General features: G+C 52.8%; 1 protein-coding gene across 4 annotated transcripts; it reads left to right on the top strand.

The window, feature by feature from the left end:
- Positions 1-990: 990 nt before the first annotated feature.
- On the top strand, positions 991-26,880 carry CHST10 (carbohydrate sulfotransferase 10). 4 transcript variants are annotated; one of them, XM_032652841.1, is made up of 10 exons: positions 991-1,191; positions 3,097-3,166; positions 6,587-6,798; positions 11,073-11,185; positions 11,929-12,401; positions 12,625-12,756; positions 19,125-19,216; positions 20,772-21,006; positions 23,426-23,531; positions 25,003-26,880. In XM_032652841.1, the coding sequence occupies exons 6-10, from the start codon at positions 12,657-12,659 to the stop codon at positions 25,538-25,540; spliced, it is 1,071 nt and encodes a 356-aa protein (XP_032508732.1). In that variant the 5' UTR covers positions 991-1,191; positions 3,097-3,166; positions 6,587-6,798; positions 11,073-11,185; positions 11,929-12,401; positions 12,625-12,656; the 3' UTR covers positions 25,541-26,880. The 4 variants fall into 4 exon arrangements, with proteins under 4 accessions (XP_032508732.1, XP_032508731.1, XP_032508733.1 ...); XM_032652840.1 differs by lacking the exon at positions 11,073-11,185 and having other exon boundaries at positions 11,968-12,400; positions 12,624-12,756; XM_032652842.1 differs by lacking the exons at positions 11,073-11,185; positions 11,929-12,401.
- Positions 26,881-27,646: the final 766 nt, after the last annotated feature.

Here is a 27,646-nt window from a genome sequence, read left to right as displayed (position 1 = left end):
GTCCATTCAAACCCTCAAGGAGAAAGCAAATGTCTCTTGTCAACCATAGTGCCCCCAAGAAAGGGCTTAATAAATATCTGAATGTGTGATCAAAAGACCGAGTAAACCGCCCTTAAACTGCCTTGCCATCTTTAAGTCATGGTGGTCAGTAACCACGTTAAAAGTGAAATTCTGAAATGTTGAGCCCCACCGGTATTACATTTAAGTCATTAAAGAGGAAACCAACAGGGTAGACCAAAGAAGAAGAAGAAAAAGCTGGTTTCTTGAAAGCTTGACAAAAATTATATGTGTTCAAGTGCACACGTGTGTGTACACACGTATCTATATTACCGTGTTTGCTATGTAGATATATATTTAGGTAGTTAACCAACATGTAGGTTAGATCAAAACAAAACTGGTTGACGTTTTCTAGGGCAATAAAATCCCCATCACCGTTGGGACTGACTCCACCCACTCTACCTTGACAAGGGGGTTACATCTGTCAGCCAAGGGTGGGTCTGCGGAAAGGGCCCTGTTGAAAGCTGTTTTTACCAGGTAGGCTGATTAGGAATGCTGGGAGGTGCCCCAAACTCAAGCAATTTTGCCTTTTCCCAAGCTTGGATTTTTCTATTTTTCATTTTTCCAAGTTTGGGATTTTTTTTCGTTCTCAAACACCCAACCTGTTTCCTGGATGGAGACCTAGTGGGATTAGGTTTGGCCACAAGTCTCTCTGTCACTTCCCGGGATATAATTTGGTGGGTGTTTTTTTGGGGGGGTGTGGGTGGAAGGGAGGCTCAAGGACCGGGTGATCGGGTTCTTGGGGTCCTTTGGCTCCGCCCCCTCCCACCTCCCCTCGGTCCCGGCGGCGCGCACACGCGGGGGGGGGCGGGGACGCGCACAGTCGCGCAGGGGCGCGCACGGCGCTGACGGGCGCTAGGGCCGCGTGGGGCGGCGGCGGCCTCGCCCCCCGAGAGGGCGTCGCGCGCTCGCTTTCCTCCTTCCGGCGCCGCCGCCGCCGCTGCCGCTGCCGCCGCTACATCCCGGGCCGGTCGGGCGGCGGCGCCGAGGCCTCCGGGCGGGCGAGCCTCCAGCACTCCCCGGACGCCGGAACCCCGGGCGCCTTGCCCCCGGGCCCGCGAGGCCCGAGCCGAGCTTCGCCCCTGGGGCCGCGGAAGGGCCCGAGGGCTGCGACAGGCTCCGGCTCCACAGAGAGTGAGCTCGGGGAAGGGCGGGGGGCGGGGGGATGAGCGTCATATACTCCCGGACCCCGACTCCCACAACACGCCGGGTGGACGGGAAAACGGGGGGAAAACCGGCTTCTGTTTGCTAGCGATATCCCAGTGTGTTTTGGCGACTTTTGAGGGCCTCCCTGGTTCGTGGGGTTAAAGAGGAGAACCTTCATCACGTTAATTATGCAGTGAGGCGGCGTCCTTGCTGGGGATGCTGTGATCGTGGCATCATTGATACTCGGTGATCCATAGTTTACTTCTTTCATCCTTGCCTGAGAATTTGCATTTGTAATTGGAGGCGGAAAGAGGAAGAAAATGTTCCACTTGGGTGCAGGGAGCAGGCAGACAGAGGAAGAGAGAGGCCAGGGAAGAAGGGCCATGTGCAGCTTCCCTACGTGCACAATTAGGCACGTCTCTGGCGGGTGGGAGGGGAAAGGATGGTTGGAAATGCGTGTGTCCTGCCAGGTAGGCTCCCGGGTGCCCTCAGCTCAGATTTGGACAGAAGAGAGGCCTGTCAGAAGTTGGAGGTGGAGGCATAAATTTCTGCACTTCTGGCTGGGAAGATGAACCAGATCTTCCAAAAGCTGCCTTGTTATTTTCCACGTCTGCAAAAGGCAGGAAGGGGCCGGGCACTGAGTGCAAAGCAGCGCAGTCAGGTTCTGGTTAGCTGAGAGGCAGGACTGTCATAAAGGGTTTTTTTTGTCTCAAACACCCCAAGTCTGGGGCCTTGGACCATAAAGAGTTGGTTATTGGTCAGTTTTCACTGCCAGAGTGAGAAATGTCTCAGGTATTCTTAAAACCAGGCAGAGCTCCCTTTAGCTCCAGGCTTATTCATTCTTTTCATTGACTGGGTTAAGAGGAAGAGACACGAAGAGGGAAATGGTCTTCTCTCTTTTTTCCCATTATAATTAGGGCAAAGTCCATCTTGGGTCCAAATGGGAATTTCAAGATGGAAAGAAAAATCTGTCCATCTTTGCTTTTGACCCTCCAGGATAGAGTCTCCAAGAAATACCTAAGAGAAAAATTCTCTCCTTCCCTGGCATGGAAACTGGAGTTCTTGCAAAACTGAACAAAGAAAGGGAAGAATTAGTTACTATCCTGGGCAATTTGCAGTTATATTCAGATCATTTTTCAAATGCTTGAGGTTATACAGTAGAATAGAAACGGGGGAGAGAGGTGAATGCAGGACCTGAGAGATCATAGAAGCCAAGAGAGTGTTTTGTCCTGATACAGGTCTGGAAGAACCTGCATCTTAACCTTTCCGTCTCTGTAACATAAAATTGCTTTTCCTTTTAATATTGAGTTCATAAGAGTAAAGGGAAGCATAGCTAGACTGCTCCAAGCATCCCAGGCAGCTCGGGCTCTGTTGTGTTTTAAATCAGTTGGATGTTTATTTTGCCAGGTAGCTCTATTAAATCTGTAATCTCTCTAATTCCATGAGTTTGGCTTGTTTCCATTTATTCATTCAAGATATGACGTTTGGCTAGAATTTACCAGGGTGTTATAGCTTGAAGAAATACAAAACCCCGTGAACACCTTGCATTGAAAGATTTGATCATCTTACATAGGAATCCTTTACTCAATATCAAACATATAAAACAGGTATAACAGGATCTGATTATTTTTGCTCCAAAAAAATTTCATTTTTTCATACTAAGTGACAGGGAAGAATCTTTTAAACAGCTAGCTCTTTTGGTATGTTTAGAATATTTATTCATCTGCCAAGCCTTCCAAAGATAACCCCCCTCTGTAAGAGACCTGGCGTGCGAAATATACTTGAAAAATCAAAGTGGTTAACTGTTTCCCAAGTATAAAGCAAGTTGTGTTCAGTTAGTTGATCTCATAACCTTTAATGGTGCTTATTTGTTTTTTTAATCGTCCTGTACAGAGACAGGAGGAGCCAGGAACCTCCAAGGCAAAGCAGATACTGCAAGGAGATGTGGACCAGGCCTAAGAAGGTATGGAAGGGAGGTTGTGGACACCTCACTAGTTACCTGAGATCCACGTCACATTGCATTCTCCTTTCTTGCTCATATGGGGATTTCCGGAAGCTTAAACTCGTAAATAGGAGTATGTACACGGATTCTTAGAAATGTTTTCTTAACCATGATCCGAATAGGAGCACCCGCTTAGGAAGGGGGTTAGGTGAGCTGGGTACCTGCCGACTGCAGTGCCTGGCTTGCAGCAACCCCCGAAGACGTGTTTGCTATTCGTCATCATCACTCCTGAGAATCTGTCTTCACCTCCAGTTCATTCTCCAGCTGGCTAGAGTGAGGAGTAGGTTTCCATTCTGGTCACTGAAGGATGAGCAGTCGTTCTGAGGTGGTAAATTGTAATGACGATGGCCAAGTAGACAAAGGAAATTTCTGAACTTAGATTGAGAGAAACCCTTGCTATGAATTTAAAGCTCACAGTGATTGTAATAAGACTTTATATACATACATATATATATATATGTATGTATATATTTATTTATTATTATTATTTTTTTGTGTGGTACGCGGGCCTCTCACTGCTGTGATCTCTCCCGTTGCGGAGCGCAGGCTCAGCGGCCATGGCTCACGGGCCCAGCCACTCCGCGGCACGTGGGATCTTCCCGGACCGGGGCACGAACCCGCGTCCCCTGCATCGGCAGGCGGGCTCTCAACCACTGCGCCACCAGGGAAGCCCTAGACTTTATATATTTTATAAATTCATACGCAGCGTTTTATTTTCTTAAGTGGTGATTTAATAATTTTGTTGATTAGGGAACACATTTTAGTTCAAAATCGAAAGGGCTGGTGCTGGAGGGTCCCCGCTGCTCCAGCCTCAGCTGTCTCTCGTTTCCCTTCTCCCTGTCTGTCCTCCCGGGGTTACTGGGTCCTTGTACATGACCAGATTCTTTTCGTGAAGTTTCCTTTGCTGTCTGGATAGGTTTTGAATGAATGTTTTAAAAACTGAACGCTGGGCAGGTGATCCTTTCCCCGGGGTACATGGGTGATGGGGGGGCGGGGGTCCAGGAGTTTCCAACTCAGTAAAGGGCCCTTGACAAGGCTTTTCATCTGGGCCACTCCCTCGCCGTCCTGCTCACTCTGCACAGGAGACGCCAGCCCCCTTGCTGCTTTGGGGATTCTGGGACCCAGACCAAGCTCTTTGCCAGGTGCTGCGTGATGAGTCCCCTCCCTCTGTTTGAACATCTTCTCAACATCATCTCCACCGAGGTGCCCCTTCCTCCCTTACCCTTCTGTGTTATTAACTGTGTCACTTAGCGCCTGCCTGGTGTGATCCTAGGCGTTAATGGCTCTATCTGTTTATGGCCTGTCTGCCTCTATTAGAAGCAAGCACCATGAGAGCAGAGCGGGTAGGTTGCTGTATCCCCAGAGCCAGGAACAGCTCCTGGCTCAGAATAAGCCCTTGGTAAATATGGCTGAATGGATGAATAACATTTGGAGAAAAGCTGTTCTTTGGTTTTTTAAATCTCCTCTCCTTTCTCTGTCTAGTTGTCTGTCCCTCTGTCTCCTTCACATTCAAGGAGTTGAATGGAGGTTAACATCCCTGATGTCCGCAGGGCCCCTCGTTTTGTTTACTTGTGGATGCCTTTTTAATTCCCTTTCCTCAGTCTCATTTCCTCTCGTCCACCCACATAAGAAATCACTGGAAAGGTCATCCTCTTCTTTCTTTGTGTTTTTGTAGAACGTGTATTTTTGGTTTCAGTGCCTGCGTTTTTAATTTACGTAAATGGCACTGTGTCGTATATCTCGTTCTATTTTTGCTGTATTTCCTTTGCACCACGGTTGTGAGACTTATCTGTGTGCTTGTGTGCACACTAGACCACGTCTAGGCCAATTGCTTTTAAAAATTTTTTAACTCTGTTTGGAACAGTTAAATGGGCTTATTTACCACAGGAGGGGTGAATGTACATAGTAAAAGTAGAACTAGGAGAGGGCTTCCCTGGTGGCGCAGTGGTTGAGAGTCCGCCTGCCGATGCAGGGGACGCGGGTTCGTGCCCCGGTCCGGGAAGATCCCCCGTGCCACGGAGCGTCTGGGCCCGTGAGCCATGGCCGCTGAACCTGTGCGTCCGGAGCCTGTGCTCCGCAACGGGAGAGGCCACAACAGTGAGAGGCCCGCGTACTGCAAAAAAAAAAAGAACTAGGAGAAAAACAAGTGGAACTAGGCAGGTGGGAGTCAAACTCTTCTGCACAAATTCAGAAGGATTGTGCTTTTGGGTAACAACTCGAACACGGGGGAGAAGCCACTGGCAGCTGAGCAAAATGGATGCTTTCAAAAAGCATCATTTTGAAAGTGCAAGGGAGGCCGAATTTGCACCAAAAGTTGATAATAGTACCAGAGTCACTGTTAGTTATTACAGACATGTCAAATGTGTGCTGTCTTCCTTAACGGTTTAGAGAGAGAGAAGCAGCTTAGGATTTCGTGCATGGTTAGTGGTCTTCCTGCATACCTGACCCTGCTTTCCCCATATGTCTGTCAGTTCTTTAACCACCGCTTCTGCCTTGTGAGTTTTCAAAGAGCCAACCTTCTGGCTTAGTTTCAGAGCCTGACATCTTGAGAGGTGCAAACCCCACGTAATGATCAGGAGTAGGGAAGCTCTGCAAACGGCCAGCGTGCGCGCTCAGGTTCATCCCTGTTAGCTGCAAGAGGCACGTTGGGAGTTGTCTTGGCTCCTTGAACAAGGGAGAGTTAATTACAGAAAATGTCAGGCTCTTTAAAGGCTGTTTGTCACCTGGCTGCAGGGAGAGCAGTGGCCCTTCCAGAGCCGAGGAGGGAGGACCGTGGGTGTCAGGCCCCAGACGCTCTGCAGACGGAAACAATGAGCCTCGAGGCTGTTGCCCGTGGACAGGAGGCAGACCCGTGGGGAATTCGTGTGCTCAAGGAAACACTGCAGATGGCAGATGGCGGGCAGGCCGGGAGGAGCTGGGGCTACAGGAATTTGGAATGACTTTCTTTTTGTTGAAAAAAAAAATGGGGCAAATCTTCCTGAGTTTTCCAAGGTCAGCCCAAAATTCTACAGGGGCTGGAAAGGAGAGTAAATGGGAACAGTGATGGAGGTCTTTATTCTAATCAGGCCTCTTTAAGCTGTTTATTCAGAGCACAGGTAATTCACATCCTCAGTAGACAGTCTCAGTCGACAGACACCCTTTTGCTACGGTTTTCCTTCTCATACTGTAAAGAGGTGGTGGGAAGACAGCTGTTACGCTAAAAGGCCTAGAATCTGCATTTTGACGAGTTCCCCAGGGGGCAGCGGGCGCAGTAAAAGCTGAGGAGGCCTGGGGGCTGGACCAGCAAGCAGCTCAGCCTGGCCGCTCACTGGCATCCTGAGAGGAGCTTTGCAAACTCGCCCGGATTCAGCCTCACAGGTTCGCCGGGATCCTCCTCCACAGGTCTGCATTGTCTCTGCTCAGGTGTTCTTGGGGCCCAGGGTGTTGCTGTAGCGTGCAGAAGCTCCCCAGGTGGGTCCAGTACGCAGCCAGGACTGGGAGCCACTGCCCTAACCGTAAGGTCGGACACCTTAGCAGATGATCGCAGAGCAGAAACGCTGCCTGGCCAAGTGGACACACCCCTCCGTAGGATTCGTCAAAGCCTAGCCCCTCAGGTACTGTGGCTCTTACTGGTTCATTGGGAGGTTTTCAGAGATCGAGAGGGTGATGTGATGGGGAGCATTTAGGAGCACCACCTGCGGCCTGTGGAAGTGACCCTGGGGCTGGGGCATGGCTGAGCGGATCGCTGTGCTTGGCTGCCAGAAATAGTTCCAAGATGTAAGTCAGGTCACTGTACCCCATCCCCTCTCACCCACAAGGTGACCGCTCCCCAGGGCCCAGCCTTGTCTGACCACGTCTGCCAGGGCGCGTCTCTGGCCGAGCTCGGGAAGCTAGTGCCTGCGCCTGCGTTTGTGCTGCTCTGCAGCCCGGTGCCCGGGTCTCCGCCCCTCACCCTGTAGGTCTCTGTGCCGCCCCTGCCCTCCGTCTGCCAGGTCGCGGCCCTTGTGCTTTCCTCTCACGGCACCGCGTCCTCTGCCTCATCTCACGTCTTAGGTAGAGTCTTTGGTGGCTGCCGGTCCCCCCAGCAGCCTGCCAGCTCCACAGGACAAGGAGCGTGTGCGTGTTGGGGGGTGCTTTGGGGCTCGGTGCTGTGTCCCTGCGCCTGTTTTGTGGGATGAATGAGGACACCTTTTCGTGATGAGCTTGGTAAATGATCGTTTCTCGGTTAGTGTGTCCTTCAAAATGTATGCAGGTGCACGTCTCCTCGCGCGCGCGTGTGTGTGTGTGTGAATGTATGCAGGTGCACGTCTCCTCGCATGTGTGTGTGTGCGTGTGTGTCGGATGTCGTAAGTGTAGAGATAGTGGCCCTGAGGGGTGGGGCATGTGGTGGGGGCCTGGGCTTCAGTCTCACTGGTTCTGGTCAGCATGGGACTTGGAGAGCAAGTCCTGGTTCGTCTAAATTTTTAACCAGCTTCTACCTTGACAGCTTCTTCACTTGAGTCTGTGTGTGATTTGTGAATTTTCTCATTATAGACCACGAGAAAAAAAAGTTAAGTGCTTAAAAACGGTCCATCTCTCCACCCGGCTGTACCACCGCATGTGCCCCCTGAAAAACATAATAAGTAATGCAGTGTTTCCTCACAGCCCGGGGGAAGCTCGCCTCCCCTCCCCTCAGTCCGCCCTGCCTTCATCTGGACTGGGAGGACCAGCCTACCAAACCTTGCTGCGTCTATGAGAGGAGCCGTATTTGATGTAGTGAAAGTGTCATCACCCAGATGGAGAGTATCTGGGGAGGGAGCGGAGCGGGGCCAGGCAGGGGCTCCAGCTCATTTGTAACCCTTTATTTCCTTTAAAAGACTCAAGTACGTACAGCAGAACTATTAGAACTGAGCATCTGAAAACAAGTATTTGTTATATTATTCTATGTTTTAAATACTAAATCATTTTAAAAACTGAATTAAAAACTAGTGAAGACAGAGATGTATTTCGTAAACACTCAGATACATATTGCCTGTCCATTCACCACATTCTTTCCTGGCTGGAAAAGTATTTACCATCCTTTGCCCCATTTTACAAAGTGGTAAGGAAACTGCTGTTGGTGGTGGTCAGGTAGGAAAAAAATTAAACAGCAGAAATAAAAACACCCGGGTCCGCACATGTAGGTGATATTTTCTGTCTTTTGTTGGTTTTTATTATAAAATGGATATATGCTTATTGCAATAGTGTTTTTAAAATACAGAGTTGTACGAAGTAAAAAATGACTCCACTCATCCTCGAGATTTTCTTCTGTGCATCACACACACGTATGTGTGTTTGCGTGTATATATAATCACATACATTCACATGTATATATATATAATTCTTTTTAACTAATAGGATCATAATTCGATTGTGCAACTTGCCCTTTTTTGTTTACTGATGTATCTTGATACTTTGGAGCTATGTAATTGGCTTACCACCTTTCAGTGTTGTTTTATTTAAATTTTAGAAAAAATTTTTTTGGACTGCAGCATTCTTTCTTTATCCCCTGGTCAGTAGGTTGTAGACATAGAACAGTAGTTGTATGTGTCTATTCAAATGCATGTGAGTGCGTGACTTATAAAATAGAATTTTATTTTCAAGTAATAGTGAGGTCCTAGTAGCTTTGGGTTGTTTTCTAGTCTCAGTTATCGCATGTTAAATATATAAGCACTCACGTGGAGACTGGAGAAATATTTTGAGGTTGAACGGGGGCCTCATACTTTAGAGAGTTTGGACCTTGGGGTGGAGGGTTGAGCCAGGTGTCTTCTAAAGCACCTGCCAGCTCTCCTAAGTCTTCCCGGTCGTTCCTTGGTTGATGTCGTCATCCAGCAATAGCGAAGGTCATCTTGCGGTGCACTGGGCACTGTGCTGGCCGGGGTGCTCCAGCACGAGCTCACATGCCACCAGGGGAAGCAGAAGATTCAGGCTGTGGTGGGTGCCGGGAAGGAAGTGAAACTAGGTGAGGATGGAGGGCAAATCAGGGTGGCCAGCAGGGAGGGCTGAGCCTGCCTTGTGCTGTGCAGCGGGGGGAGCAGGCCCTGCCTGGCGTTTACAGGGGCCCAGTGGTTGGTTGGTTGGTTGGTTGGTTGGTTGGTTGGTTTAGCTGCACCGCACGGCTTGCGGGATCTTAGTTCCTTGACCAGGGATTGAACCCGGACCCCGGCAGTGAAAGCACCGAGTCCTAACCACTGGACCGCCAGGGAATTCCCTCCGGGGCCCAGTGGCTGGGAGAGCGCTTCACCCACTCCCCACCCCCTGCTACCCGAGCGCAGGCCCCCGCAGTGACCACCACAGGCTGTTGGCCTGGGCAGGGACCGCAGCAGGGCACCGGGGTCATTGGCAGGCCTGGGTCTGGTCTGCATTCTTAGTGCTGGCCGTATACTCTGCTTCCCAAGAGATTTTGGCAGGGGCTGCGGTTTATGCCCGCGGAGCTTCCCAAATCTGCAGCCACATCACAATCCCCACGTGTCCTGGGCACCGTCCCTGCCCGGCCCAGGCGGGCCGTGAAGAGGGTGAGAGGCGGGTGGGTGCCTTGCAGACGCCCCGCTCTCCTGATCCCGATGCCGTGGCCGGGCTTGGAAGGGGAGAGGGCTCTCTGGATGTCTTAGTGCAGTAGGAGTTTAGCAGAAGTCACTTTAGAAGTGGAACTTTTTGGAAGTAAAATTGCCACCTGGAAGAAGAAGTGGGCTGATACATAGCACGCTGCAGCCGAGGTGCTCTGGCAGCCTCTGTCTCACAGGGGCCTCCCAACGCACTGGTGGGTATGCAGGCGGCTGTTCTGTCCTAATCTAGTAGGGGGCCCAGAGAGCTATTCTGTGACTAACCCCCAGACACCAACACGGAGAAGAAGGGACCAAATCCTGGCCCTGCCCCACCCCCGCTTCCGGGTGAAAGTAGCTGTTGCTTCTGACTTTACATGAAAACCCAGGGTTAGGAAGGCAGGCGGAGCTTCACGACAGTGCAGGTCTCACTTTCCAAGCAGCCCAGAGGTAGAAATCCTGCCCCTAAGCCACCTGGCTTCCCGGAGGGCAGGTGGTGGGAGCCGCATTTTCATGTCAGGCTGTTTATTCTTTGTCTTCCTACCTTTATCTGGAGGTGAACCAGCTCGGGCGGGTGGACTCGAATTAGATCCCTTCAGGTGACTAGCTCGCATTGGAAAGATCGGATCCTTAAATCAAAAAAACCTCCCAAGTGCAGTGCCCAGCACCGGCCTGATGCCTGGGTGGCGCCCAGGGGCGGGAAGCCCGGAGGTCGGCAGGTTGAGCAGGGGGAAAGCTGAGTGCCAGTGCCCGGGGCTCTTCTGTGCCCTGCCCTGCACAGTAAGGTGTCTGTGTAAGGGGGGCAGACCCCAGTGACTCCCCTGTGTCTGTGCTCACTCTGCCACGACACAGTGTGAATCACAAGCCCCGGGCCGCTCGGCACCAGGGCCTCTTCCTTAGCCTCAATCTTTCCGAGAACTGGTGCACAGACACAGATGCCTCTGGGCACGCTGTGGACCACCTGCCTGGTGCTCATCCGCTTTCTCTTTACCCACTCTCCAGCCCACACTGGTCCCTCCGCCCCTCTGTTAGAAAAGGCCTGAAGCCGGGCTTCCTCAGTGACTGGTGAGGATGGACCCCGCCAAGTGTCCCCGTCTCGGAGGGCCCAGCTCAGTGGACTCAGCCCTGAGGGACCCTGTGCCCTCTGGGCCATCTGTGCCTCCCTTGTCTCTAGAAGAGAAAAGCTAGTAGCCTGGGCTGAGGGTCTGGCCTTTCTTTTCTTCTCCTCTTGGGCAGTTCACACTGTTAGGTTAATTTCTAGGTACGTGTCAGTCAAATAGGAAAGTCACCAAGGGTGCCGAGGGACCCAACGATTTCTGTTTATAGAGGGTCTGCTCCAGGCCAGGTGGTCCTTTTGGTGCAGTCTCTCATTTAATCCTCATGACCATCCTGGAGGGAGGAGGGCCTTGTCTCAGGGACTGAAAGCCACAGCTTAGGGAGGGTAAGTGACTTGCTGAGTCCCAGAGCTAGCGAGCGGTGGGGCACTCCAGGGCTCTGCTTTGTGCCACGTGGCCCCAGACGAGGCGTGGCAGAAGGGGACAGGGAGACAGGCCAGCTGCTTCAGGCAGTTAGAGCGGGAGCGGTGTTCCCCTCATTGGGTAGTGTTGCCAGATAAAAGGCAGGACACCCAGGTAAATTGGGAATTCAGAGAAACAGCAAATAGCTTTTTAAAGCATAAATGTGTCCCACGCAGTACTGGGGACATAGTTATACTAAGTACTAAAAAATGATTTGCTTACCTGAAATTCCAACTTAACGGGGCACCCTGTGTTTTCATGTGTTTAACGTGGCAGCCCTACCAGGGGACCCCGGGAAACATGGTGCGCCTGCTGCGTGGAGACCTGAGAACGCAGGTGCAGGGGTGGGCTGGACTGCGGGGGGAGAACCCCTTGCGGGAGGGAATCCAGGTCGCAGTGAGGGCCTCAGAGGCAAGGATCTGTCGTTGAGGAAGGAGGAAGGCCGACGCCCGGGCCCTCGTGAGCCCTGTCCACCAGGTGCACTCAGGCTCCGTCAGCGCACGTGCAACAGACCAGCTCCCTGCTGCCCGCGGGTGATGGACTGGCCGACAGCCGGCGGACACCAACCCAGCCCAGCATGGTCTCTCTCGCCAAGTGGGCTTGGTTTGGCTTCAGGAAGCCCCGTGTTAAAGGTGACACGAAGCACTTTTTTGTCTCTCTTGCAAAGAATCGAGTGCGACTTCTGGTTCTTCTGTGTCCCCTGCAGCAGAGTGTAACCGTGTGACCCGCTGAGGACCCAGGTGCCCCACGTCACTCCAGGGCAGCGATAGCCTGAGAAACGCCCACCCCCGAGGTTCCGCGCAGGCTCTGGCGGGCAAGTGGGCGGGGCCGGGACGCTCCGGGGTTCGTTTCTCGGGTTTCAGAGATTCTCTACGGCTCAGTGGGTGTGGCCGCAGCTTGTCAGCGAGTCAGGATTTTAAACCCAGCCTGCTTGGAATCGCCGCAGGGTGGCGTCTGCCCTCTGAGGATTACCCAAAGGTCCGGCCCGCGGCAGGCCCCCTCCTGCCCCGGCTTCCAGGCCCTGGCAGGTGCCAGATGCCAGGATCACAGTAGCCTGGGCCAGAAAGAGTCAACAGGCACATCTGCAGAAGTGAAGTCTTATCACGTGTTCCAAGACCAAATAGAAATGGCCCCTTTCCGTAAAGTGTTTTAATTTTACTTAATTATCAACTTGATAAGTTGCTATTAATTAAAAATATGATGTTAAGTTAAATAAGTCAAAACACCCTTGGTTGGTATCAATAGAAAATTTTTCAGGAGTATTTGTATTGAGGCTATTAACTGAAATGGCCTATTCTTTTATTACCTTCTGTTTACTTGATTTATTTGTAAGCAGCAGGGCCATTTTGCTTGTGTTTTCCAGGAAGAAGCACTGAATGGCTGACCTTTGACAACATGCACCACCAGTGGCTTCTGTTGGCCACATGCTTTTGGGTGATTTTCATGTTCATGGTGGCCAGCAAGTTCATCACACTGACCTTTAAGGGCCCTGATGGTAGGTACACCTCCTCATGGAATGGATTTTGGCAAATTCAAACCTTGCTGTGGTACCGTTCCTGGGTACCTGCTTGGATGAGTGACTCTGACCCAGAAGGGCCCTGGAGGTCATGGCGTCCAAATCCTTGATGTTGCAGAGGTTCAGGAGAGGAGGTGGACGGGGATGAAGGGGTCTTTCCCCTCGCAGTCTGTGGGTTTGGGGACCAGTCCTGCTTGCTGTCGTTGAGAGATGCTGCGTATGTGCCCGGTGATGCTGCCTGCTGGTGGCCACGTGTTTGAAGGTCACCTTCAGCGCCCCGGAAGGAAGGTGGTCTAAATATACGTGTGTTGGGTTGTCCTCGAGGATTTTTTTTAACTCCCCTTGACCTGATGTAGGCGTTCAGATGAGGACATATTAAGAGCACGCAACCCAGCCTCAGAAGAGCTGCGTCTAGTTCGTGCCCTTGCCCTTTGCTTACCGGGGCCTTAGTATTTTTTCTGTGGAATGGGCGTGCTCCCTGCTCTGACAGCTCCAAGCCCGACCTGGGCACCGTGAGGCCCTGTGAGTGACCTGTGAGGTGCTGGGCACGAGTGAGGAGCTGCGGGGACAGTCGTCTTGAACCCTGAGGCCACTCCTTCAGGGGCAGCATGAGGCAGGGCGCACAGGAGTTGTTGAAAAGGCTCGTGAGTGGCCTTAGTGTCCTGGCACTGCCATCCTGATAGGGAGGAAGCGCACAGCACCTTTATCCTGCACGAGGCCCTTGGCATGTCCGCCTGCAGGTGGTGGCCCTTGAGGAAGGGAAGTAGAAAAGGATCACACCAGTCTTTTGCTGATTTACGCCCGGGGGTGCACAGCCCGTGCCGTTTGTGTGGCCAGCGGGCTCCGGGCCGTGCTCATCCTGGAGAGCCCCCGGGGGTGTCCCCGGCTATGCTGAGGCTGCCCAATGCCCCACACCCCCTGCTTCCATCCTCCCTGTAGAGGGGCAAGGTTGGAAGGCAGATCTGCAGGCAGAAGAGGGAGGCGCTGAAATAAGCCCCCAGGGTGGTTCTCAGCTCTGCAGTTTCTGGTCAGTAACATTATCGGGGCCCACCTGGCTGTCATCTCAATGCTACCCTCATCTTCCAGGAGCCCGAGAGGCTTTCACAGCCCGGGGAAGGTGGAGTCACAGCTGCAGGCATCTGGGGTGGCCAAGAGCATCACGGGGTATCACGGCTAATCACGGTCACACTGGGAACCAGGGCCACTGTCAGGACAGCACAGACCAAGTCTGGGAAGGTTGTTGGAATCTGAGCTGCGGATCTCAGCCCAGCCATTTGCTGCAGGGCTGCTCCCCCCAACAGTTAACGTCACCGATAGTGGAGACCCCTTGTTAAGAGTTAGAGCAGTGGTTCTGGTCCCCAGGGCACTGTAAAATCCCTTGGGGACTGTGTATACCTCCTGCTGCCCAGGCCCAGCAGAGACCAGGGGGCAGAATCTCTAGGCGGGGGGCCCAGGTGAGGACCGCCAGTGGGAACGTGGCTGGGAAACTGCACAAGAAACAAAGCTGCATGAAATGGTGTCACTGAGTCTACACATTTCACTTGTGATTCCTTTAGTGTCACCTCCTGGTAAGGGAGGCAGTTGAAAGGCGAGCCGTGAGGTTGAATTGTTTGTGGTTTATTTTATTTAAAAATGAGGAGTGTATGTAATATATTTTATATTCCACCCAAAATAATTAAATAAGACGTGTGTCTCTGAGTTTGAATATGATCTAGCAGTAAGGCCTCTGAAGAGCACCTCGCATCTCAGGGGCCTCTGATAAACGAGGTGTCGCTGCTGGGATGGGGCAGGTTTTATGCTGAGTGTTTTCAGAAAAGTGTGGAAGCTTGAGAAGTTTCGGGAAAGGGGAGCAGAAAGTGAATGGGTGGAAGGTGACCCTACAGAGAAGGCTGAGAGGCCTTAGGATGTTAAAACTGCAGAGGTCTGCTGCTGCCTTGGGGGCGCTCACCAGTGGCTCCAGCCCCATGAGGCGCATGGTGGTCCTCGTGCCCTCGGGTGTCCCGCGTAGTTGCTGGGGTTCCGTGCATGGGAGCCTGGTGGCAGGCTGCTCCTGGAGGGAACGTGAGAGCCAGAGCTCACCAGCCAGCTCCCCTTTCCCCCTCGGGCAGCGCGGAGAAGCCGGTCTTCAGTGGGGATGCAGCCCCGTGTCGTGCTGTGGACTGAGAGTGAGGACCCTAACCCCTAAACACTAACCCCAAACCCTAAACCCTAACCCTAACCCTTTGTTGTTGGGCTCAAACATAACCCAGCCTTTCTCGACCACACAGATCTTATCTAACTGTCCCCAAGTCCCTGGCTGCGATCATGAAGGCGGGTGTCTGCTGGCTGGGTTCGGGTGCAGGAAGCGAGCCCACATGCATGGTGTCTTGCTGGCCTGGGTGACTGAGCAGGGAGCGGGCCCCCCAGAAGTTCAGGCCTCAGCCCCCTGGGGTACTGTGGCTCAGGCCTCGGGTCCCCTCTGTCTTGAGAAGCAGCTCACCCCCACAGTGGATCTCGGGCTGCTACAGGAAACCGGGGAGGTTGGTAAATGTGTGGCCATGAGAGATTTCCTCATGTGTTGGAGTTTATTTTACTCACGTTCAGTGTTTTTGCTTTTGAACCAGAAGCCCCCTGTGAACTGTCATCACAAAGAAGTAACTAACACACAGTGGTGTCCTGTGTGGGGAAGTTCCGTTCCTGTAAAGTGGGCAGCAGATCCATGGCCTCAGTGTTCAGGGAGCTGAGTGCCCTCAGTGTCTATGGGCAGCTCCTTCCAGCTCTGTCCCCTGGGAAGTGGGCTCTGTTCCAGCATCCAGTTCTCACCTACCTGTTCTTTTTTTTTTTTTTTTTTTTTTGTGGTACGCGGGCCTGTCACTGTCGTGGCCTCTCCCGTTGCGGAGCACAGGCTCCGGACGCGCAGGCTCAGCGGCCATGGCTCACGGGCCCAGCCGCTCCGCGGCATGTGGGATCCTCCCGGACCGGGGCACAAACCCGTGTCCCCTGCATCGGCAGGCGGACTCTCAACCACTGCGCCACCAGGGAAGCCCTCACCTACGTGTTCTTAATGAGTTCCCTACCACCCAGTGGGTAGGAAGAGCACATTTGTCTTGAGCTGCTGTTTAAAGCCGTGTGTGTGTGAGTGTGAGAGTGTGTGTGTGTGAGTGTGTGTGAGTGGTGGTCTCTCTTTGGCTCAGCAGTGAAGCCACAGTGAATCCTTCTTTAACAGATTTCAGTGTCATTTTGAACTAGACTTTGTCATAGGGAAATAAATCCCATTCAGTGGTGGGAGTTTGATGGCATGGTGTGTTGAGACTTGAACACAGAATTGACATCCATGTGAATCTGGGGTGTATGCGGAGACACTGACTTTCTTCCTAATCTTGTGCCTCAGCTCAGCTGCCAGCCGCTTAAGGTCAAAACCTGTGATGCGATGTCTGCACGCCCCCTGCCCAGCGTGTGATGCAGTGGTGACCCTGGGCAGCTGGACACACAGAGAGGTCAGGGAGCTGAGGGGATGCTAGCCTGTCTAGAAAAACAAAGCAGTACTGCACGTGGCAAATTTAAAGACATTTTGTAAAACAAATATAATGATGTCTCTAAGGAAAGCGAGCTCATGTTATGAAGACAGTTGATGGTACCTATTGATCAGGATCCTTGGGCCTGAAGCTGGCGTCTCGCCCCTGGGGTTCAGGGTGGGGTAGGGATCTGCCCTTTGATCACAGTGGCGCCAGTAGCACCCGCTGAAAATACGTGGTTGTCAGCAAAGCAGTGGGAAAGCAGAACCAAACATAAGGTGTGCTATTGGTTTTATTTGAATCTAGTTGAATTGGGTTTGAGGGGAGTTGGGGAGCAAATACCAGGATGTTCAAGGTAAAAAAAAAAAACAGTTAAAAATTGGCGGACGAATAGCCGACATGTGTGGCTGGAAGGTGAGCTGTCCCACAGCTACCAGAGCCCGTTCTGGATGCTTCCGAGTGTGTGGAATAGGCGCCTTTCAAAAATTCACTGTTAAATCAGTTGTTTAGAATTCACACTACGTTGTCCATCTAATATGTCATTAAGGAAACTTCGGTTTCTGGGAACCCGTGCGGCCAGTGGAAGTGCTGAGCATCGCTGTGCTGGTCAGAGATGTTGGCACATGAGGTGACCAGATAGGAGTGGAAGGTGCCATTTCCCTGAGCACGTTGGTGCTCGAAGGTGAGGCTGCGGAGGAGGAGGAGGTTGGACGCTGGCCTTGTGGCCCTCGGGGTGCATTCCGGAGCCTTGGGGCCAAGGGTGCTGCTGCCCTGTCTGTCTTCACGCGGTCCATGGTGCCCCGTGGTGCCTCACGGCAGGTGCAGAGCAGCTCCTGTGCGCACCTGTGGTTAGGGCTGCATTTCAACTCAACACAGGGAAAAGGAGAAAAGATTTCCGTGGGATTCATAGAGGTGTGTGGCCAAGATTTCTATTGGAGTCGGAGAGCTCAGAGGCATGAGAGGTGGGAGACGGGTTATTATTATTGACGGGGCTCTGGGAGGATGGGTTTCTCCCCTCTGCACTGGGAGGACGTCAGGGTGGGGCTCGTTCATGGCGGGGCTGGCTGGGGAGCGGGAGTCTTTAACAGCCAGACTGAAGGCGGGGAGGCTGCAGTAGAGCCTGCAAAGTGTAGGTGGTAATGACCCAAGAGGAGCTGGTTTTGATGTTTTTAACAAAGTGAAATACGCCTTTGCTTATGCTTTTTTATGCTAATTTCTGTGCTTTTCTTTGATAACTACTTTTTTATTCAAATTATGTTTCCAGGCTTTGCAAAACTTTGAAAGCAATGTTTCTTTGATTGTAGAGATCTGACAGTTACCTTCAAATTCTACCCGAAGGTTTTCCCCCAAATCAGTTTGTTGTAAACGATTACTCTGGTGTAGCGTTCTTTAAGACTCCTCTAGTCTGATTTCAGTTCCATAAATTTCAAAAATAATGTGTGAGCACTAACTAGACTGCTGACTTGGCTTTTTTTTCCTAATTAAACTTTTAATTTTGAGATTGTTGTAGAGTCACGTGCAGTTGTACAAGAGAGTCCGATGTACCCTTTACTCTTTTGCCCCAGTGTAACACGTTGCAAAACCACAGTGCAGAGTCACAAGAAGGGTATTGGCAAGGATGCAGTCACGAGGCACAACATCTCCACCACCACCAGGATCCCTCTGGTTGCCCTTCTGTAGCCGCACCCACCTCCCTTTCCCCATCCCCCACCCCTGCCCCCTCCCCCCTTGACAACCACTAATCTGTTCTCCTCTCCGAATGTTTTATATGGTATATGACCTTTGGGGATTGGCCTTTTAAATTCAACATGGTCACCTGGAGATGCATCCAATTTATTGTGTGTATCAATAGTTTGTTCCTTTTTAGTGCTGAGTAGTATTCCGTGGTATGGATGTACCAGTGTTTGATTAACCATTCACCTGTTGAAGGATAGCTGAGTTGTTTCAGTTTGGGGCTATGATAAATAAAACTGCTGTGAACATTCGTGTATAGGTTTTTGTGACATAATTTTTCATTTCTCTGGGATAAATGCCCAGGAATGCAATTGCTGGGTCATATTGTATTTGAAGGCTTAATTTTTGAAGAAACTGCTTCTTCTAGAGTTTCTGAGAGCTGCTGTACCATTTTATATTCCCGCCAACCATGTGTTAGTGATTCCTTTTTCTGCCTCCTCACTAGCATTTGGAGTTTTCACTGGTCTTTGTTACAGGCATTTTGATAGGTGTGCAGTGGTATCTCACTGTGGTCTTAATTTGCATTTGCCTGATGACTAATGACGTTGAACATTTTCTCATATGTTCCTTTTCCACCTCTAGATCCTCTTTGGTGAAATGTCTGTTCTGTTTCGCTCATTTTCTAATGGGATTGTTTGCGGTTTTTTTTTTTACTGTTGAGATTTAAGAGCTCTTTACATATTCTAGATATGCCAGTCCTTGGTCAGACGTGTGGTTTGCAGATAGTTTCTCCCAGTCTGTAGCTTGTCTTTCCATCCTCGTCATAGGGTCTTTGCCAAGCAAAGGTTTTAAATTTTGATGAGATTCAGTTTATCAGTTTTTCCAAGATTTACTCCTATGCTCTTTAAGAAGTTTTATAGTTTTTTGTTTCACATTTAAGTGCTAATCCCGAATAAAGGGTGAGGTTTAGGGAAAGGCTCCTTCTTTGTCTGGGGGTGTCCAGTTGCTCGGGTACCATTTGTTGAAAAGATGCTGCCCCACCACATTGCTTTTGTGCCTTGTCAGCTATCACCTGGGTGTGTTTGTGCGGGTCTCTTCCTGGGGCCCCTGGGCTGTGGCACTGATCGGAGTGTCTGTCCCCTCCATGGGAAGACGTTTTAACCTCTCTATGTCTCCTAGCCTACAGCGCCAAGCAGGAGTTTCTGTTCCTGACTGCCGCGCCCGACGCGGGGAGGTCGCTGAGAGAGACGCACTTCCCTGAGGAGCTGAAGGTGGGCACAGCCAGGCCGCAGCACTGACCCCTCTACCCATTCTTCCTTGGCGTCTCCCTCTCACCTACTCACCCCTCCGGCCCCAGCAGGTCCCCCATCACGGGGAACAGCCTCCCCTCCCTCCCTGCCCTCATCAGCTGGTTTCCACATACTGTCATGCTCAGCTTTAGAGTCACTGCTTCTGCACCTTTCCGCTTGCTTTTAGTGTCTGGCCGGGGGAGTCATGGTCGGTGGGCCTTGTGCATCGTGGGTGCTCTGGAGTGTTGACTGTGTTGAGTTCCCGCCCAGCCGAGAATGAGCTTTGTGATGGGTGGATTGGGGATGTTGGGCGAGTCGGGAGGAAACCAGGAGAAAAAGGTCTCTGCCCCCGAATCCTGGGAATCCTGGAACTTTGGAGTTACGGGGCAGCTAGTCCAGCCTCTGGGCGGTGTGGATGAGAGAACTGAGGGTAGGAAGAAAGCTAATCATCCAGGGTCACGGGGCGTTAGCAGCAGGGCCCAGGGCCGCTGACCTCTCCCCGTGCTCACCTTCCTTGACACTCTGACTCCAGTTTCTCCCCAGGCTCCTTTTGCACGTAAATTCCTAATCGTCCCCCAGCCAAGGTGAGGGGCACACTCCTGAGACCCCCTTCTCCCCCTGCTGGCCCCTGTGCCGGGTCTGGATGGAAGGTTCAGGTTGCCCTTGTGCAGGAGGAAATGAGGTGAGGAGAGCCAGCTCTAAAGATGTTTATCAGCCCAGAATTAAACTCAGAGAAGGGACAGTCCTGCCCATGAGCTGCACGTAAGGTCAACAGAAAGAATCCAGCCAAGTCTGGACAGCACAGCCCTGGGTTTCTGACATCACAGCCTTCACCCCGCAGTTCACGCGGATCTTCTCACCTGGTCTCGTGACTCCTCAGAGCAGAACCAGTGCTGATGGGCTCCATCGCCCGCTCACAGCAGCCAAACCACTGGTACCACTGACCTGACGGCCAGGCAGAGCCCCTCTCCTCACCTGAAGCCGCATGTCAGAGAAACGTAATGGTGTGCTCAGCCCTGAGGAAGTGGAATAACGGTGCCTGCTTTTTTAAAACCCACACTCAATGACCTAAGGTGTTTTCTTAAATTAATAAACCAGATGCACCAATGTGCCAGGTTATCTTCAAAACAGCCACCGCCTGTGTAGACAGCAGGTTCTTAGGTCCAGGCCACATACTTACACTCAGGTCATATGGAGGGAGAGCGAGGGGGCAGAAGCTGGCCTTCCCTCAGGTCGCTGAACGGAGGATATCCTGCCATTGCCATTGTGCCATCAGCACAGCGACAGGCAGACAGCCCACCCGCCCCCGCGGTTTGTCCAAGCTGAGGGTGAGGGGACAGGGTCAGCCGTCTCTGGCTGCACTATGGTCCAGCGCATCCACGCAGCCTGAACCCCGGGCCGCAGCGCTGACTCACGCCCTCCGTCCTGCTGCTTCTGTGGCGACAGCCCCCAGGCTCCGGCCTCCGTGAGTTGATGCCCGGCACGCCCCGTTCTGCCGATGAAGCCCTTGTGCCCGTTTTGTCTCCGTTCCCTGCAGCTGACCGGGAATAGGCTGCCGGGAGGGCGGCTCGTTCAACCCTTGGTCTACATGCAACGCCTGGAGCTCGTCAGGAACGTGTGCAGGGAGGACACCCTGAGGAACCTGTCACACACCGCCGTCTCCAAGTTTGTCCTCGACCGGATATTCGTGTGTGACAAGCACGAGATCCTCTTCTGCCAGACGCCCAAAGTGGGCAACACCCAGTGGAAGAAGGTGCTGATCGTGCTGAACGGTGCGTCCTCGCTGGGCCTCAGGGTCTGCAGGGAGGCTGGCCGGGGCCAGGGCGGGGAGTTGGGGGAGGGCGGCCGAGAGGGGAGCCCGGGCCGGGCCGGTGACTCGCAGACAGCGTGCCGGCATCTCTCCTGTTCGTGTCCGCGTTAGAAGTTGGCGGGGTTCACCCGGGCGCTCCCCACCCACGGTCAGGGCCTCCTGGCTCCCCCATCTCTGCCTGCCCAGTTGGTCCCGTTGCCTCTCTTCGGAGTCCCTGCATTGATTCTTGCGAGTCACTCACTCTGTCCTGGGAGGTCAGGGCTCCACACTGACTGGGCCATCCAGCAGCTATCCTCATGGCTGCCCTCCTGTGCTGAGAAGGACCCACACCCAGACACTGGTGGGTCTGGGGGCCTCCCCACCTGCAGTCGTCCCCATCTTACACTGAGCATCCGTATTCGGAGGTTTAATCCGCCTGCTTCAGGAAATCTGGTGTTCACTCGGGAACAAATTAGATCATTGGAGAGTGCCCGCATGCACCACAGGCTTTGACTCCTCACCACTCTTTTCAGACACTGTGTTTGTTTAAACTCCAGTTACTCTGAATTGACCCAAGATAATTATGGGCTCTGCTAAATGCAGCTTCAAAAGAAACATAGTTCCAGTAGACAGCCGTGTGACTCCTGGATCGGGAATCAGACCTCGGAGCCCCATGGGACATGGCCCCGGCCTCTCCGTCCCGCGGCCCCCCTGGCCTGCCGCTGCTCTCAGAGCGGGTGTCGGAGTTGGGTGTCATTCGGCCTCTTCCCTGGTTCGTTGGGGAAGAAAAGGGAGACACCCACCTCATCTTCCACTTATAATCAGCGCACTTCTTGAGTAATCAGGCAGTACGTTGGATTTTTGACATCGGAGAATGAGCTTACAAATCAGATTTAAAACAACAAACGTACAAAAGTCTTACAGATTTGCTACCACTGTGTGACGCATCAGACTTTGAAGAAGAAGAACCCGTTGATGCGGGCGGGATAGAGACGGGAGCGGTTCGCCAGGCCACGTGATAGGAGAAGGACAGTCCCAGGGCTGCCTTCAGCTGTCCGTAGGTGCACCTGCATGGCGACAGGTACCAGAGCAGGTCCAGGTGCAGATCCACAGAGCTGGTTCCTCTGTTGGCCCCTTGAGAGCAGATGTGCATCTTGCTTGTTTTATAGCCATCCGTCCACTGTACTTATTAGCACAGGGCTCTGGATCGGGGCTTAAATATTCTGAGGAGGCTGTGATCACTGCTTAGATGGCCCAACAGAGATCCTTCCCTGCCGGACTCTGAGTTTAACGTGGCAAGGTTAACACAAAGATGCACATGAAGAGTTGCAGGGGCTTGGCTAGCACCCCAGCTCAATGATGCTTTATTTCCACTTGTCCAAGCTGAGAAAAGAGTGAAGCACCTGCCCAACCCTCCAACCCTAGGATGGGCCCCCCAGGTTCCACTCTGCAGCCCGGACCAGGAGCTGTGGCTCTCGGCCCTGCCCTGCCTTCTCCTCAGACACCCCGCGTCCTCCTCTGAGCCGTGCTTCGAATATATCACATCACTCGCACAGCATCAGCCTGACTTGTCCAGCACCAAACTTCTTGGCCACTGCCAGTCTGGGATGCTGTGAGGTTACCTAGGAACCTCTTAGGCCTGGGTGATGTCATCCTGGGAGTGATGGGCCCAAGCTGCGGGCATGGACCAGCAGTGTGTGGTTGAGTTGTGTTTTTTAAATTACTTTTTATTGGAGTACAGGTGCTTTACAGTGTTGTGTTAGTTTCTACTGTACACAAAATGACTTAGCTGTACGTATACATGTGTCCCCTCATTTTTGGATTTCCTTCTCATTTCGGTCACCACAGAGCATTGAATAGAGTTCCCTGTGCTATACAGCAGGTTCTCATTAGTTACCTATTGTATACATAGTATCAATAGCGTCTGTATGTCAGTCCCAGTCTCCCAGTTCATCCCACCCACCCCCACTTTCCCCCGTGGTGTCCATACATTTGATCTCTACCTCTGTGTCTCTATTTCTGCTGGCTGTGGGTTTCGTGGTCCCGGTTCTCTAGCAGTTTCCCCCAGTTCCAGAGCAGAGTCAGTATTGCAGGTTTGGGGCGTTCTGCTTGCAGGCACCGATCTTTCTTTTGTGGCAGATTGAACCCGATTTAGGTGCTCGTTGCTGTAGCCGTTGCTCCCTCCCTCTCCCTCCTCCTAACTCGTCTGTTTCCTCCAGATGGCCTGTGGATCACCAGAAGCTCTTCTTCACTCTCATCCTGCCCGCAGAAGCAGTTGAAATTCAAAGACCTAAACGTGGATACTGGGATGGCCCATGGGGAACGCGGGCCCGGGCTTCGAGACGGGCATCTGCCTTTAAAGGCAGCGTCCCCAACACGCCCTCTCCCTGTTTGCCTCCCAGGAGCCTTTCCTTCCATCGAAGAGATCCCTGAAAGCGTGGTGCACGACCACGAGAAGAACGGCCTCCCACGTCTCTCTTCCTTCAGCGATGCAGAAATTCAGAAGCGGTAGGAGCGGGGGAGGGGGATGCTGATAAAACCCCGCAGGCTCGGCTCTGTACTTGCCGTGTTTCCCAGATGGCTCCAAGAGCTACTGGTTTGTGTTGGTGAGAGGCAGCCGGGCATACGCCCAGCGTTCAGCGCATTTAAATTCACGTCTTTGTGAGAATTTCTGAATGTCTTCTCCACCCTAACCTTCATGCAGGCTATCAGAATGAAGGTTGCGTAACTGTCCTATAGAAATGAGTGGTCGTTTTTGTTCTGCTCTGATTTTGTTAAGTTTTATGGATTTCTTACTGAACATGACGTTCATTTCATAAGAGAGGGATTTGGGTTTCAGGGAAACCCCACTTCATTTTTCATTTTCTCCCAAGGTGTTATGCCTGCCTTCGCGGCAGCTGCCCCTGGGGGGGGGTGGCGGGATCGGCTGGACCCAGCAGAGGTGGAGAGGGACAGGCCTCACCAACCACGGCAAGGAGGGAGACCGGCATCGGGCAAGTTCCTTAGCTGGTTGGACAGTTGTCTTGACAGCTGTGGTATGGCCCCGCAGAACAAGGCTTAAGAGGAACAGGTACATAATACGCTAGTCAGTGTCAGGGCACCGAATGATCTTTCACCTCCCTTGCTTTTCAGCTACTTGATTTTCATTGCTTCCAGTACTGGTTACTCACTCTTGCCAACGTGTACAGCCTTAGAAGGCAGGTGTCAAATGCCAGGTCAGAGACCCTCCTGGGGGAGGGCGGTCCTGTCACCCCCCTCAGCAGCGATCCTGCGGGGCTTTTGTGAGAGTAGACACGCTGAGACCTGCAGCGCTGAGAGGGTCTCTGGACTGGGTGAGCGCACGGAATCACAGCAGTGTCGTCGTCGCTCTGTCACTGTCAGTACAGGCTCTTTACGGGGGTACCCCTGCGCCGCCACCCCCCCACCGGCAGCTCCCCCAGACCCCCTTCTGCCCGCTGGAGACTGGAGCCTCACTCTGCCTTTCCTCTTCCCCCCCCTACTCTGCCCCCCATTTTCCTTCCCCTGGAAATTTTGAATTGAGTTTTTAAAGACGTACCCTGAGAGTCATTCTCAGGCCTCAGCTGTTCCTAACTCAGTCAGGGTTCCTGCCCTTAATGGTTTTCTGCACAGGAACAAAACTTTCAAACATTCCTGAAGTTTCAACCTACTCAAGTGAAACAAAACATGGGGTAAATAGATGTCTTCACAGCAGCCCCGGGGGTGATGAGTACTGTGGTCTTGGACAGTTAAGGTCTCTGAGCCTCCATTTCCTCAGCCTGTAAAATGGGTTCATAACAGGATCTGCTTCCAAGGGTGGCTGTGCGGATTGAGTAAGAGCCACGTGCAGTGCGCTTGGCACAGGGCTCAGCCTGGTGGCTGCCACTGCTCCAGCCATCACACTTCACTCTTCCTCACAACCCACAGCCAGCACCACCAGCAGCATCAGGTTAACTTCTTCATCTTCATTTTTTTCCCTTAGCTTGAAGACATACTTCAAGTTTTTTATCGTAAGAGATCCCTTCGAGAGACTGATTTCTGCGTTTAAGGATAAGTTTGTTCACAACCCCCGCTTTGAGCCTTGGTACAGGCACGAGATTGCCCCTGGCATCATCAGGAAGTACAGGAGGAACCGAACGGAGACCAGGGGCATCCAGTTTGAGGACTTTGTGCGCTACCTGGGTGATCCGAACCATAGGTGGCTGGACCTTCAGTTTGGGGACCACATCATCCACTGGGTGACATACGTGGAACTGTGCGCACCCTGCGAGATCAAGTACAGCATCATCGGTCACCACGAGACCCTGGAGGACGACGCCCCACACATCTTGAAAGAGGCTGGTATAGACCACCTGGTGTCTTACCCCACCATCCCCCCGGGCATCACCGCGTATAACAGAACCAAAGTCGAGCACTACTTTCTGGGTATCAGCAAACGAGACATCCGGCGCCTCTATGCACGTTTTGAAGGGGACTTTAAACTCTTTGGGTATCAGAAGCCAGATTTTTTGCTAAACTGACGTGTAGGACTGTGAGTTCAAGTATCTTTGTTAGACCAGAGGCTAACCAGGTGGAGATCTGGGCACAGAAATGACACTTTGCTCTGTCACACTCCCCCTGAACACTCCTCAGTTCCCATGGACCTGGGTGTGCCTTGGCCAGTGAAGCTGGACGCTGACCATTATGACCTAGTTTGGACAGAAGGTGCACGGCAGGCCCTGCCTCCCTCCTCCACCCCAGCCCCAGTGCCATGGGGCCTTTGCTCTCCTCAGCGGGGAAAGAGACTAAACATTTGCAGTTGAACAGACGGGAGGAAGAATCATACAGCCTCGAGTCACCTCCCTCAGTTGTCAGACACCTGCAGCTCCCGCAGACGGTGGGGCGGTCATGCCTGTCCCCAGGGGATTGTAGACATGGCGCTCAGCGCTTTCAGGAGAGATGGAAGAGCCAGTGGTCTGCACACATCCCAGGGGCCGAGATAGGGTCAAATCTGAGTAATTACACCTCTGGGTTTCATCTTGGCGCCGCTATAGTCACAGAGGCAGACCCTTCTTTCCACGACTCTTCTGTTCCTGAGAAGTTCAGGAATGACTCGAGGGCACTCTCCGGGAGTCCATCTATTCAGAATACATGCCTGTGTGCTGCTGGGCCACATTTCCAGACCTCTGCCTGCCAAGTGATGATCTCATTCAGCCCAAGAGATCCAATTTTGCAAAGTGAGGGGAGTGTACACATTTCCCACCTGAGAAAGGGAACTTCTCTGGGGACCTTAAAGGGAGCCTGGGAAGAGGCAGAGCTGGCCGGGTGCTGGAGCTCAGGCTGCCCTGGGCTTGGGCACGTCCACCCTGGTGACTGCCTCTTGTCTCTGATGGTCCCGTGTGGATGGGCACGGGGAGGGGGGTCTCCACCTGCCTCCCCCAAGGCCAGGGCCTCCTGGGGGCCAGCGGCAAACATGGGCAACATGCCAGTATTGCCCAGTCAGTGCAGCTTACACATTTCAGTCTCCTTTCGTCTCAGCAAAATGCTCACCACTGGACCCATTTCTGATGATGCCGTCATCCTGGACTGTAAGTTGGATAATCAAGTTCACCAGCAATAAACTTCTGGGCCGAGGCAGCCGCAGTAACGCACCTTCCAGACACGGAGGAGCAGGCCACGGCTACCATTTCAGGTGCCGTCCGACAGCGAGGCCCCTCGAGGTACGGGAGAGTTTCCCTGCGAAAAGTCCCAAGCGCCCAGGCTGCACAGGGCCCAGGAGCCCAGCTTTTCCTCCAGGCAGCCTCCACCGTCCCTCTCTCAGTGTGGCTTCCTGAGTTTGTAAATGTGAAAGTAACATGAAATTAAACAAAACAAAACACGTGCCAACCTGACCTTGGGCCGCGGTTCCAGGTCAGGTGCTGTGTGGATGCGACATCCCCAAGGCCTGGCGACGGTGAGGGGCACGCAGGCCTGCATGATGGCTGCGGGCGAGCCGGCGGTGGAGGAGAGGCGCTCGTGTGCCCGCCCGCCACGCCGGCGGAGGGGCAGCCAGCGTGGCGGCCCGTCACCCTCTGCTGACACGCAGAGGCTGCAGGATCAATCATTCTTCTATCACGTTTTAGCAGAGGCTTGTTGGAATCGTTTCGCACCTGATGCAGGAGTGTCTCTGTGGGGTGGAGCGAAGCTCATTCTCAGGGGAGACACCTGGCGGGGCAGGGGGAGGAGGAGATGGCAGCTAGAGAGGGCGACCCCGCAGGGAATGTGCAGGTGAGCACTCAGAAGTAGCATCAGCCTGATTCAGAAAGAAACAGGAGAAGCAACTCTGCCTCCAAGAAGCGGTCTTAAGGCAGGGAGGGCAGTTCCTGAATTTGGAAGTTTAATAATATTAGGTTGACTTAATAGGCTTGTGTCTTAGATCGCTTTTCTCTTACTGGATTTCTTCTCACACGTTTTAGTCTCATGGGTCTTATGTTGGAAACTGTCAACGGTGAAGTGCGCAGAGCCAAGGCGAGATTTGGTTTCCCTAGAGGCTGAGTGCACGGAGAGATGGCAGATCCCCACGTGCCGGGGCCCAGGTGGCTCTGTTTGGGGGGGGGCGGGGAGGGGTCCCGGGAGAAAGAGCCGCCGACCGGGGACACGGTCCCAGA

The sequence above is a fragment of the Phocoena sinus genome, chromosome 13 (genome assembly GCF_008692025.1).
Source record: "Phocoena sinus isolate mPhoSin1 chromosome 13, mPhoSin1.pri, whole genome shotgun sequence".
In the NCBI taxonomy this organism is placed as follows: Eukaryota; Metazoa; Chordata; class Mammalia; order Artiodactyla; family Phocoenidae; genus Phocoena; species Phocoena sinus.
Note: the sequence above shows the minus strand (reverse complement) of the source record. Positions and strands in the feature narration are given on the sequence as shown.

Coding starts and splice junctions, on each gene's coding strand:
- CHST10 (XM_032652843.1), top strand. CDS start 12,657: ATGCACCACCAGTGGCTTCTGTTGGCCACATGCTTTTGGGTGATTTTC. Junction 12,757..19,124: donor GACCTTTAAGGGCCCTGATG/GTAGGTACACCT, acceptor TATGTCTCCTAG/CCTACAGCGCCAAGCAGGAG. Junction 19,217..20,771: donor ACTTCCCTGAGGAGCTGAAG/GTGGGCACAGCC, acceptor CGTTCCCTGCAG/CTGACCGGGAATAGGCTGCC.